Source organism: Nylanderia fulva, unplaced genomic scaffold (assembly GCF_048542155.1).
Source record: "Nylanderia fulva isolate GAGA-0341 unplaced genomic scaffold, ASM4854215v1 Scaffold11, whole genome shotgun sequence".
NCBI lineage: Eukaryota > Metazoa > Arthropoda > Insecta > Hymenoptera > Formicidae > Nylanderia > Nylanderia fulva.
In genome coordinates, this window is record NW_028189302.1 from 4,659,737 (window position 1) to 4,674,080 (window position 14,344).

Sequence of the window (14,344 nt, forward strand, 5' to 3'; positions counted from 1 at the left end):
GACCAATCAGTGACGAGAGACGTAAAAATTCCACCGTCCCGATTGGCCGATCACCTACACTCGTTCCGAGAGGTACATTTTCGAACACAATCCAGTGTAACTCGAAAAGAGCGCGAACTGTCACCCGCAATATGACGTGTCTGACATTCCTCCCTTCTACCGTCTCACTGACAGCTCACTTCACAGCATGGGTATTCATAGGATTTTTTCCAGGAGGGAGCATAATTTTTTTGTTCTTTTTTTCAAATTTAATTTAAAAAAATTTTTTTAATATTAAATATGCAAATAAATTCATGTTTATTCAAAATAAGAAAAAGGGCAAAAAGGGGATAAATTCTCCCGCCCTGCGGACTCCATGCTTCGCAGTGACAGCGCTCTTCCAGAAGTCCTAGAAGCCGTCAGCTTTGGCGTGGTGTTGCGTACAAACGTGCGCGGGCGCGCGCGCACCTTCCAGCAGCAGCAGTGCGGCTGATGCGTGCGCGCGATGATTGTGGCAGACATGTACGTACACAGTTGTACGCGCGCATACACGGACGCCTCGCCACGGTACGGTTTCGCCTCGCTGTCGCGGGAGTGCTTCCCTTCATCCGGTTCTGTCGTCGCGTCCGCGTCGCGTGTAGGCAGGTAGGCGGACGCCACGTAGAGGTAATATGCCGGGAAACGGCGGCGGTGCGCGCGCGAGCGCGTCGCCGGCGGCACGCGTGGCCGCGACGCCGCCGCCGGCGCACTACCTACACGAGCTGCCGGCCCAGGACGAGGAACGGCTGGAGCGAGTGTTTCAGCGCCTCGACCTCGACGGTAACGGCCGCATCGATGTGCACGATCTCTCCCAGGCGCTGCGCGATGTCGGCATGCACACGCATTATACGCAATATGCCAAGGTAGGGCCTCTTGCGTGCTCTTGCACATTCTTACGTACTCTTGCATATTTGTCCCTTTTATATATATATATATATATATATGTTTTTTTTATATGGGATATAGTACGCGCGCCATGATGATTGAAAAAAATTGTATACAAGACCAAGTATATTTTATGGGGATTTTTTTGTTTCTTTTTTTCTCAATATTTGTCATTACTTTTTCGAACACAGTATTATATATAATATATAGTTATGAATATTTTTTACTTGTGTATTTTGTGTCATTCTAATATATTCATTTACATATACACATGTGTGTGTAAATGAATATCTTATTTGAGTCTCTTATTTAGCTTACGTCGCACTTTTTGTTCCTAGAATGAGATAAATACATGTTGAGGAAAAGAGTAAAGAAAAAAAAGAGAACAAAATTGACAAGTGCAGGTAAACGAATATCTAAGATTTATTAGATTATAATATCTGTTATAATTTAAAGAAGGAAGAGAAAAATTGAATTAAATAAAGAGGAAAATATAATTGAATAAATTAGGAATTAATTATTTGTATCAGATGCATTTTTCTCTGTATTTATAATAAGAAATTGGAAGAGAGCGAAAAAAGAAAGTGTAAAAAGTGCAACTAAAACATCTAAATGTATATGCAGATGAATTTATTTATAGCCTCATACAGTATTTCAAAATTTCAACATATGAGTTATGTGAGAATAGTGCAAGAAGAGAGTTTTAATTTAGAGGTAAAACAGGTGATTTAACATAGAAAAAGACCTAGAATAGAAGTATAAAGAATTCGACTGTACATTTGAAAATATTACTCTAACTGTTATTCTATATACATATATATATTATTACTATTATTATTAAAATAACCTTTAACAAGAGATTTTTCACTTAAATTGATTTATTAAAACTAGATTCAAATGATTTTTAATCAAATTATTAAAATAATAGAATAATCTTTAATAGAATATTGAAATATGTATAATGAAGAATGTACTCTTGTAATTAACCTACTAGACATATATAATTGTTGTCTTTTAGAGAAATATAAAATAAGACAATAATATTATATTATAAGTAATTTGAAATTTGATTAAAAATAATGTTATATAACTATAACAAGGGTTTTCACACATTATTTCTCTTAGTTGCAGTTGTGACATTTAAATTAGAATAGATACCTACATATCTAATGGATAATTTCTTTATCTTTATAGAAATTTCTGGCCAGATCAGATAGTACTAAAAGTGGCGACATTAGTCTAGCTGAATTCATACACTATGTTCGTGAACATGAGAAGAATCTACGACTGCAGTTCTCCAATCTCGATAAGAATAGAGATGGTAAACAAGTATTTAGTAAATCAAACATTAAATCAATTTTCTGAAACATTCTATGGATTTGAAATAGAAGAATTTCCTCAATCAAATAAAAGTTTGCACAATTACAATATAAAACATATGTAGGTAGTTTATTTACTAACTTACTTTATTAATATAATTATTATTACTTATAAAGTTTATTTCCCTGTTTACAGTGCGCAATACAAATTATAAACAATTTTTTAAATATTTTATTGTTTTTAGGCACAATAGATTTGGAAGAACTGATAAGAGCTTTCAAGGAGCTAGGAATAGAAATTGCACAAGAGGAAGCAACTAAGTTATTGCAACGGTAATTTTTTTTAATAATATAATTAGTAATTGGTATATCTACTAATTAGTATCTATAAATAATTTTCTAAATGTTAGACATTGCAATATACACTTATTTTTTTCAAGTTTTTAAAGAGAAAAATTGTTTTTTTTTATTTGTTACTCAAAAGTTTAGAAGAGTTTAATAAATATTACAAATACTCATTATTATCAAATATTTTTGATTTATTATTTTAAATATTGAATTATCTACTCTATTATATACACGCACGCATACGCGATAATTGATATTATATATATTAAAAATATTTTAAAGAATAAGAATAATATTATTGTCAATTTTTTATGTATGTCCTTTAATTTTAGTTATTTAAAATATATATACATATTATAAGTTATTGAACAAGATTATTTAAATTAGTTACTTTTTTGATATATATTTAATACTTTTTAAATATATATTTAATGCTTTTTTAATATATATTTAATGCTTGTTTAATATATATTTAATATTCAGTAAATAATACACTTAAATAATATAAAAATGCTTTAATATTGATATGTTATATCTAATAAATTTATTAACACAGCATGGATCAAGATGGAAGTCTTAAAATCAGTTTTGATGAATGGCGGGACTTTCTGCTCTATGCACCAAGTTCTAACTTATTCGACATCATCGAATATTGGCATCACACCACAGTAAGTACTTTAAACAGTTTAAGTTTTATATTAACAAGGAAAAATTATTTATTAACATACTGACAAAAATTTAGAAAAATGAAAAATAATAAATATTAATTAGAGAAAGATATGAATTTGAAAATAAGAATAATTAAATTTACTATCTAATTTAACAAAATTTAGGAGAAAAAATAAAAGATATATTTACATATATAATAATAAATATTATTAGTGAATAATGATAAAATAATATTATATAGTTAATTTTTCATTAATAAATACTCTATTCTTTACTATATACAATTGCATTTTTTAAAATTACAATTATATTTTCTGTAGATCAATGAAATTATGTCATTCTAAGTTAACATATGTTACATGAGTGTAAAATTTATACACATTTTTATACTCGTATATGCATATTTGTATGTATTCATGTGTATAGATATATGTGCACATATTCTCTCTCTATCTCTCTCTCTTTCTTTCTCTTTTTCTTTTTAAAAAATGCTGATAATATTTGCATATCATTCAGAAGTTCTTTAAATTAATTAAGCCCAATTTCCAAGTATTCGACGAAATGCTACGCGACATTTCGTCAGCTACTTGTTACATCATAACAGTGGTTCCCAACTTGTAAGATATATTTTATTGAGATATTAAAATGTTAGAGATAAAATATAGACTTATAGATGTTTATTTATAAATTAAACATGGATTTGTTGATTTAAGAAATAGTAAATTTTGAAATAAGAAATTTAAATTTTCGAAAAACTGCACAAATTTATATAATTACTACGTTATATATGTATATAACAATAACGCTGTATAACTATATGACTTTATTGTATATGATTATTGATGTTACTCATTATTATTACTATTATAAATATTATTAATTTTACTATTATATTATTGATTTTACTATTATTATTAATTTTACTATTATTATTATTATTGAAAATAATACTAAATATATTAATTTCACTAAATCGTTACTGAACAATAAGAGAAAGAGAGAAAATAGCAACATTATTGCGTGATACAGATGAACGAAAAAAAAACGAAATATGGAAAAAGTACAGTTAAAATTTCTCAACACTCTACTCATCAGATTGTGAATGAACTTTGCGCTGCGAGATGTACAACCCGGTCGCTGACTTTGATCAGATCGTCATTGCACAGATCTTTGCTCGATGACGTGTGCGCCCTGTGACGTCAGAAAAAGAACAAGCAGTTACGCAGGAAAGAGACAAACAGGCGGTCCCCGTTTTGGAGGGGCGCGATATTTCCGTATCCGGGTTTTCCTCGCGCTCGCTTCTCGGTCTCATTAGTCTCGCAATCGGACTCCGAGCGTTCGAATCCACTGATTCGTAGCTCGTTCTCCCTTCCTCGCCATGAAAGACCACTCCAGATTGTTCTTTTCTTCGACCACGTGGGTGAACTCACATTGTTAGATCTGCGTCGGCGATTTTTATAATTGCTAGATAGCTTTCGATGAAACATCACTCTGAATAATTTCATAGAAATCGGCGGATATAGATGAATATATATCGTTGGAAGTTTAAAGATATAGAAGAGAAAGAGCGGGAGATTCCTGAGAATTTGTGTTACCTCGATCAGTGCAAACTCCTCCCTGTATAGAAAGTTTGAAAGTTCGCGAAAGTGCAGACCTTACAGTGTGAGTGCGACAGACTTTATTGCACAGTGTGCGAGTGTGGCTGACTTTTTACGGAGTGAACGTGATTTCTGTGACACAACGTGACACGAATATATTATCGAATATAAGTTAATTACACAATCCAAGGAGAAGAAACGAAATACTATTTATAATAAATTATACATAAAACGAAAAAGGCTAAAAAAATATAAGTAGATAATATAATAAAGTAAAATCGAGGAAGTTCTCAAGAAATAAGAAGGAAAAAAGTTAATAGGCAGTATAAGACATTAGACAAAAAACAGTAAGAAGGAAAAGGAGAACAAAATTAGAAAAAAGTAGAACGAGAGTAGAGAGAGGAAGAAAGAAAAAGACGTATAAAAGGAAGAAAATGATGAGGAAAAATAATTAAAGAAAATTTAAGAGAAATATAGAGACTATCGTATGCGTAGACACGACTGACTTCAAAGTGAGTGAGCAGTGAGCGGCAAATCACATGCGACGAGCGTGTTCGCGACCATGTGAGTCGCGATTACAGCTGATCGATCGCAGCATGTATGCTCTACAGAAGCCGAGATTACTCCAACATGATAGCGCCTTGTCCACGTGTCAAGTATGCGAGGAATTTCTGCAAGGTTACCATGAGCTTTTACAACGGGTGAGTATCATGTTAGCCTTCAAACAGCCAATCAGAACCCAAGTTTACTAATTGTGTGGTCCCAAATGGAAAAAGAAAGTTTAAGAGTGGCGAAATGGTCAGAATCACAAGTGAAAGTAATTTTGGTATGCGAGTTTCACGAATTTTTTCTCCGATGCCTTAAAAATATGTATCTTATTAAATATTTGTCAGATATATTCTTAAAAGATTTTTTTATTAAATCTAAAACAATGTTTTCCAGTTATAAAATACGATTTATTTCTAATTTTTTTAAATTTACTAATTTCTAATTTACTAATTTCTGCTTACGAAATAGTTTTCAGCCTTGTTTGTTACCATAAATTAAATAACTAATTTTATAAAAATTTTATCTTGTTTTCATTTTTATCTTAATCTTGTTTTCAACAAATCACTAGGAAAATCCTGGAAAACAAACATCCGTGCCTCGATTATTAGGTCACGTCCAGCTTCTCAAGTAATCTTACGATAGGATAACTCTGTGCTCTGAAAAAGACTGAAATATTTAAAGTTAAAATTTATAATTAAAGATTAATTTTGTCTCACTACTTATATCTTAATTAAATCAAGAAACGTTAGTAAATATATGGATCTGAAAATTACTTATTTTTGAATTGTACAATATTATTTCTTTTAATTGAACATTATTTTAGTTTCAAACATTGTAGAATATATGTGTAAATTTTTTTTGGAAATATCGAAGCACATTTCAGTTTTTAATTGTAAACGATAAAAAATATAAGATACCTTGAAAGAGAAATTAATGGATAATACAATAATTTATTTTAATTATGATGTTAAATAGACGTTATTTTAATTTAAGAATTTGGTTAAAAGATATGCTACAGATAAATAATTTTTCATGATATATTCATTAGAAAACAAAATTTATTTTAAATTGTAATCAAATGGTTCATAGTTTAAAGAAAGTGTGTTTAATGAGACATATCTTATACATATTTTCTCTCTATCTTGTAATATACTTTTTTTTTATTTTGAGCACAGAAAATGTAGCTAAAAGGATAGACCCGGATATTAGATATATAGACTGTTTGGCTCATCGCCCAATTGAGCTAAGAACATGCTAGGAAGATCTTTTCAGTTCGTGATCGATCTTATTACTCGACGACTCGCAATTCATCTTTTTATTCGTAATATCTCATTTGTTATATATTACTGTATTGAATAAATTGCAAAATAATATTTCTTTATCTTTTCCCGCAAACAGAATATTAGATTGTGATTTCGCGAATTATTACGTCACTAGTTATGCTTACGAAATTGGCGAGGAATTCCCAGAGACTAAAATATTCCGCAAAGTAAGGCACGTTTTTGCAACTATCTTGTTTATTTAAAAAATAAAAAAATTGAAATAGAAGAAGTTTGTCTCATTTTTTGTTAAGAAGTAGTAATAGTATATTAATTATATAGATAATTTAACTTTACAAAATTCTACAAAGAAGTAAAAGTCGAGAGATTGTTGTAATATCTATAACGTATGAACTTTTGCACTTTGTATTATTTATTTCATTATATTCACACACACATACAAGTTACAAATTTGAACAGGGAATGCAAGTTTACTTGCAAAAACAAATGACGAAATATAAATGATACAAAGTTCAAAAGTTCACACAGTTCTATGTTGCGACAATCTCGATTTTTATTTCTCTCTAAAGTTTTATATAAAATTAAATATCTACATTATATACGTAATTTTTCTCGCTAATGAAATATATATATATATATATGTTTTTGAATATACTTTAAACAACTTTGCTCTAAATTGCATATTTATGCCAATAAAATTATAATTTACAAAATTTAAATTAAGAATAAAATAAAGCAAAAATTTTAGCTTGTTTTTCTTTGAAAAATTCAAGCTAAGATTTCGATTTTTGTGGTTATTATTAATAAAATTTGTGAAAAAATTAACTGAATAGGATCTGAGTAAAAATCGTAATTAGTTATGAAGAGAAATGAAGTTTTCAATTAGGGAAAATGTATATACTTAAGTATCTTATTGCGCAAAAAATTGTATATGAAAATGTGTTGGCTTTAATATTTTCATTTAGATTTAAATTAAATATTTCTTTTGAATGTTTATTCGCGAATTCCAATACCTACTTATACGAGGCTTTGAATTACAACACGCATTTTGTAATGCAATAGCTCTATTGTATTATACATGGATTATACACATGGATTACTTTCATCGAAATACAACACTGCGATACTTTATATTTTATCACAAGCGATAAATGATCTACAGGATGTCCTTAAGAAAAAAATTCTAAACGGAAAAATTAGCCACGATGATCTTATCATCATGATCGAGTCACATTTACGCTTAAGGTCAATCCTACTCATTTGAAAATTGATAAGCGAAATGATAAGTAAAAAAATTTATTGTTAGATTGCAAAAATAAAAGTTGCGTAATTTTGTGCAAAAGATAAAGAACAATGAATGATTCGAGGTGCGATAAATACTTTTCGAGATTTTAATATTTTACAATACAGCTTTAATATTTTTAATATTCTTAAATTATTATTAAATATTCTTTATGTGTGAGAACGTATAATTATTCATATATATGAAATTAATATTAAATTATTGTATGTATGTATCGTAAGATATAGTATATTATTATGCGTACTATTATTAAGACATTAATTTTAAATATTTGTTATTAATATTCTATTATAATGCACATCTTATTTATTGTATCATTATTAATACTTTATGAACCAATAAAGTATTTTCACAGATTGTGAAACAGTCCTGTTCAAACAAACTTGATCAAATATAGAGATATTGAGTGTATGTGTATAAATATCACTTTATATGCGCATGTAATAATATCTTATTCAATATCTGATTGATTTATGATTCCTTGAATAATCTTAAAATTATTAATTTTTTGACAAATCTGATATCTATGAAAAATCACCGGATGTTCTCAATAATTGTGGAATATTTCTCTTTGTTTATAGTATATGGACATTGGGGAGGACATCGGTGTCCCCGAAGAATTCACAAAAGGTGAGATGGTGTCGGGGATGTGGTGGCGGCATTTATTATCCGGTGGGATAGCTGGTGCAGTATCGCGTACCTGCACCGCTCCCCTCGACCGCATCAAGGTCTACTTGCAGGTAAGTTTTATTTCTAATTGTTTTTTGCCAAAGAGTCTTCATTTGATTTTTACATTACTTTAATAATGTCAGAGTTAACGCAAATATTTTCTCCGAAATGTCATACTTTATAGATTTATTTATGTAATATGTATTTAGTTTAATTTTTATATTTAGTTTTTAAACAATTGAATGAAAAAATTCTCTTACAAAAAATTCACATGTTGTATACACATTTATCATGCGTTATTCGAAAAAGAGCCGCTTACGAGCGAGCGAGCAAATTTGTCTAGTTTGCTTTAACACGACGAGAGACTCGTCCGATCGTCCTTGCAGGTCCACGGCACACGACACTGCAATATCATGAGTTGCTTCAGGTACATGTTGCGCGAGGGTGGCATTAGCAGCCTATGGCGCGGCAATGGCATTAACGTGCTCAAGATTGGTCCGGAGACGGCGCTCAAATTTATGGCATACGAGCAGGTGAAGAGGGCCATCAAGGCAGACAACGAGACGCGTGAGCTCGGACTTTATGAGAGATTTTGCGCCGGTTCCATGGCCGGCGGTATCAGCCAATCGGCCATCTACCCCCTCGAGGTACATCCCATTATCTTATAGACTCCTCGCTACAGTTATATTGAATCATGACGTCAGACGCGAGAAGCCATGTAAATTTGCTCTGTGTACTATGACTCTTAGCGTCACGTTATATTAACTTATTATCTTATTAGATTGCCAGACAAAAAAATATAGCATGCACAAGTTACGCAACAAACACATATACGTACTCTATATGTATAATGAAGTTGTATGAAATAAACTGTAAAAAGAGATGAGAATAATATGTAACAAATAATTTTACAGGTGCTGAAGACGAGACTCGCGTTGCGAAAAACAGGCGAGTTCGATGGCATGATAGATGCAGCTAAAAAAATATATAGACAAGGTGGCTTAAAATCCTTTTACAGAGGCTACGTACCCAATTTGATAGGAATACTTCCTTATGCCGGCATTGATTTAGCCGTCTATGAAGTAAGTTAAAATATTGATAAAAGTTTTATATTATTTTCGATTTTGATTACATGTATATAATATATCTGTTGTAATTATTAGTCATTTATGCAATATTAAATTATATGTTTGTGCGATTATTTAATTCAATATTAGTACAATTCAAATCGATGTAAAAATAATTTTTCCGAGATTTTCTCGATAAATTAATTTGCGTGCACATTTGTAGACCTTGAAAAATAGTTACCTACGTACACACGACAAGAAGGAACAACCGGCGTTTTGGATTCTATTGTTGTGTGGCACAGCTTCGAGTACAGCTGGCCAGGTGTGCTCGTACCCGTTGGCACTGGTGCGAACGCGATTGCAAGCCGAAGTCGCGCCAGAAAAATCGCTCAACACCATGATGGGTGTTTTCAAGGACATTCTCAGCCGCGAAGGAATACGCGGTTTGTATCGTGGCCTCACACCCAATTTTCTTAAGGTATGATCAATACAAAATATATATATGTATATATAAACGCGTATCTATAAAATTTAAATAGAATTCTTATAAATTTTTTAAATTTAATTTTATAGATAAAATATATTTAAAAAATTTCTATTTCATAGACCTTCTTGGAGTTGTGTTGTGATAACAATTTTATTTTTTTGCGCTTTCTGCATTTCCTTAAAACTTTTTAAAATTTTATTAGAAATAAATAAATTCTGAATTTTTTCAATATATATGAATTTATTTTTAGATAATTAAGATTTTCCAAATAGTATTTTATTTAAAATTCAATCAACTATTTATTTCTAATAAAATTATTAATTATTTTATTATGCATCTCTTTCTTTGTACTTTTTCTACAAAATAAATGCTACATAAATTTTTAAATAAACGCTTTATAATAAAATTTTCTTGAGAAAAGACATGTAAAAAATTAAAATTCGAAATGATGAGAGTTTAAGGTTGCTTCTTTTCTGTAATGTTGATTGATTCTATATTGCACTTATTCTTCATATCATAAAAAATATAAATTTCTAATTGTGTTTCATGTTTAATATATAGAAATCATGTCAATTAATAAAATTAAATAAAAATATTTTTAATTTTACTCTACTAAAAAATATATTCTTTTTTTATAGGTTGCACCTGCCGTGTCCATTAGCTATGTAGTATATGAGCATTTTCGGCAGGCGCTAGGCGTCAACATGACGTGATGAATATACATACTAGGATTAATTTAATTAACTAACTTATTCTCTCTCTCTCCTCTCTCTCTCTTTCTCTCTCTTCTTTTTGTTCGACATAAATAATCATCGACAGGCGAATATATGGTCGTTTGATTAGGCATGTTCGTTCGTTTTATCTCAAAGAGAAAAAAAAATAAATAAAGAAAAAAAATTGCGACGTTTATTTATTATTGCTAACTCGAGAAGTTTCTTCGATAAATCGAACGTATATCGCAGTTTTTTATGATTTATTAAAATTTTAACATACTTTAATATCTTAATCTTAATAAATTATACAAAAAATAACTGCGAATTAATATATAATAAATCGTAACTACCAGTTTTTTCCAGCAATTGCTGTTATACATATTGTTATTACTATAATGCAACGATGTCTGATATTTACAAGCAAATACAAGGCAGAATATGTTCCATGTATAAAAAAAAGTATTATTTTTTTTGTAAACAAATTATACGAGCAAGTTTTAAGTAACAATGATCGAAGAAGGAAAGGCCAGTTCTCGATTATTATTTAATATAAAAACATATTTTATCGACATTCAAGTCAGTACAAAAAAATGAAGAATTTGCGTATTTAAATTATTTATGATTATCTGTCTATGTAATTAAATGATGACTATCTATTTATATATAATCATAAATTTTCTTATAATTTACAAATAGAGTAAATAATTTTTAAAGAAAATTATATGTATAATTTTGATTGTGATAAAAAAAAATTAGAAATTATCAGACATTTACATAAAATTAGTTCAAAAGTAAAAAATTGATATTGAATTTAATTTTCTCAATTCTATTTATAATTTATTTATGTATTAGATTAATTAGATCATGAATGAATGAATTAGATCTGTCAGATCACTAATTTCTCTCGCCTTTTTATTTTTCTGACTTTAATGTCCATGAAAGTTTACATTTATTGAATTACAATATATAAAAGCGCTATAATATCGATCTAAAGAATTTCGTTTTTATTGCAAGAATAGAGGATCGAGTTATACATTGATACTGTGATATGTATATGACTATATAAACTGAATTTTCGCGTGGTTTGTTAATATCGAGATCTTGTAAATTACAAAATTATTGCAAAATTATGTAAAATAAGTTAATTTATTGCAATAGAAAACATGCTTCATGAAAAACAAATTTCATATAATTTTGCAAAATAACATTCATCTGTAAAATTCTTTAAAAATGTAATTTTATATTTTGAGGTTTTTATTTTTTTTTATAGAAGGAAGAGTAGATAATCCTATAATAAAAGAAAAAAATATATTGATTAAAAAATTAACTCAATGAATCGAGTTTTACATAATTTTGCAATTATTATACTATATTATAAATTATGCAATTTTCAGTTTGTATCTCGATTTAATTATTGATACTTTGTAGTCAATTATTTATACGTTAATTTGATTTCACCAGCCGCTGCAATTTACTATATTCGAATTGCTATAAGTATAATTCATTCCCCTAAATAATTTTTGTGAACTTACGAAAACTATGTACATTATGTATTTACATGTATTATAAATATGTGCACAGTTGAAAAGATTGTTTATTGATGAATGTTCGGAAAATAACTCGCGCACGATAAATATCCCAATTATTTTCAAAAATAACACAATAAAATGGTGGCGATACATAAACTATTAAAAATATTTTATTTTAATTTAATTTTAATTTAAAAAACATTAAATTTTATTTTAATTATCTTTGTTATCTTGTAGAACTAATAGAAAATCCAATAAAAAGAGAATAAAAGAATAACTAAAAAAATTTATTTTAAATTAAATTTCTTAATAAATTCTTAATAATTCTTTAGAGAATTTTAGAAAACAGTTTCCATTAATTTTATATTTTTGTTTTAAGACAATTATCAAAATATATTTATCGTGAATGGGTTACTGGATTATATAGTTAAACTAATTTCTCGTAAAAAAATATAAATGTTAATTTAAATTTTATATACATATATAGTTTTCTAATATTTATTAATTGTGTTTTACACAATATACTTTTTATTATAATCCTTGAAAAAAATTAACTAGCGAGTGAAATTATTGGCTAGTTATTTAATTTAGCTAATTATTTAGTTATTAAATTATTAGGGAAGTTAAAAGCATTAAAAGATTGAAATTCGCGACAAGATATGTGTTTTCTTTATTTAGAGAGAATTTAATTTGTAATTTTCATGTCGCGCAAATTACCGCAAATATATATATTTAAAATATATATTTCAAATAATATATTCTATTTTTTAAATAAATAACCCTATATATTTAGTAATTTATTTTTCAATGTATCTATTTTATTTATCACATTAAAAATGAGAAATTTATTATGTTAACTATATATAAGTTTTAAAAAATCTTATATATCTTTATTTAATCAAATAAATTGTAGAATTATACCATAATTTTATAATTAACAAAATTGTTTATTTCTCAGAAAAATTAAGTTTGCATTAATTTAAAATAAAATTCTCTCTAAATTCTCGCAAAAATATACCATTATTTTATTCATATATATTTCTTTTTTTCCAGAATATCTTGTACAAATTAGGCATATGAAAAATTCAAGGACTGAATAGATTAAAAAATAAATAATATCGCATTTAATATTGATTTTTAATTAATACTCACCTTATCAAAAATTATCTTCTAAATTTTCATTTTTCCTAGCACGAGTCTGACAATAAATTTTACGAACTCGAAAGATGTTAGAAATACTGAATTTTTATATAACATTTCAAAAAAATTATTTTATTGGAGAACCACAAATCTGGTTCAACAATAAAGTACGTATTTTACTTTGCGAATTTTATTGTCTCAAATACTATATATATATATATATATATATAAAAGTAAATGATATTAAAGATTAAAAATTAATTAATCAGTCAGATTAAAGATCAATCTGACTTTACAATCTCTCCAATAGTAAAAAATTAACTTTGATCATATAATTAACAATGAAAGTACGTAATATGCAAAATACTTTTATATTAATTAATATTAAAATAAATGCAATAATATTTATCACAAAATATGTTATGATATAATACAACCGGGAATTTATCGTTATCTTGCTTTATTGAAAGGCACCGTGCTTTCTTAGTTTTGCAATATATTACAATATAAATAAATAAATAAATATATATATATATATATATGGTAAAAATTTGTATAATCTATGACTTTCAATTTCTGATAGGCACTGCTAGATATATTTGTTATTTATCTCTTTTGCTTGAAAATTTGCGACATCTGAAATAAATTTCGTAATAATTCGTTTGCATTTTCCTCCTATCCACCTTCTAAAAAAATTGAAACAGTACCATGCCATACAGGGTTTGTCCGGAAAGTAATGCGTCGCATTTTTTTGTGACGCGACTATACAT

General features: G+C 28.1%; 1 protein-coding gene across 2 annotated transcripts; it reads left to right on the plus strand.

Annotated features, from left to right (window-relative positions):
- The first annotated feature begins 405 nt into the window (after positions 1 to 405).
- On the plus strand, positions 406 to 12,565 carry SCaMC (Short Calcium-binding Mitochondrial Carrier). 2 transcript variants are annotated; one of them, XM_029310208.2, is made up of 9 exons: positions 406 to 881; positions 2,098 to 2,224; positions 2,468 to 2,555; positions 3,127 to 3,238; positions 8,551 to 8,709; positions 9,025 to 9,285; positions 9,553 to 9,720; positions 9,929 to 10,183; positions 10,831 to 12,565. In XM_029310208.2, the coding sequence occupies exons 1-9, from the start codon at positions 651 to 653 to the stop codon at positions 10,903 to 10,905; spliced, it is 1,476 nt and encodes a 491-aa protein (XP_029166041.1). In that variant the 5' UTR covers positions 406 to 650; the 3' UTR covers positions 10,906 to 12,565. The 2 variants fall into 2 exon arrangements, with proteins under 2 accessions (XP_029166041.1, XP_029166042.1); XM_029310209.2 differs by lacking the exon at positions 406 to 881 and adding an exon at positions 1,541 to 1,617.
- Positions 12,566 to 14,344: the final 1,779 nt, after the last annotated feature.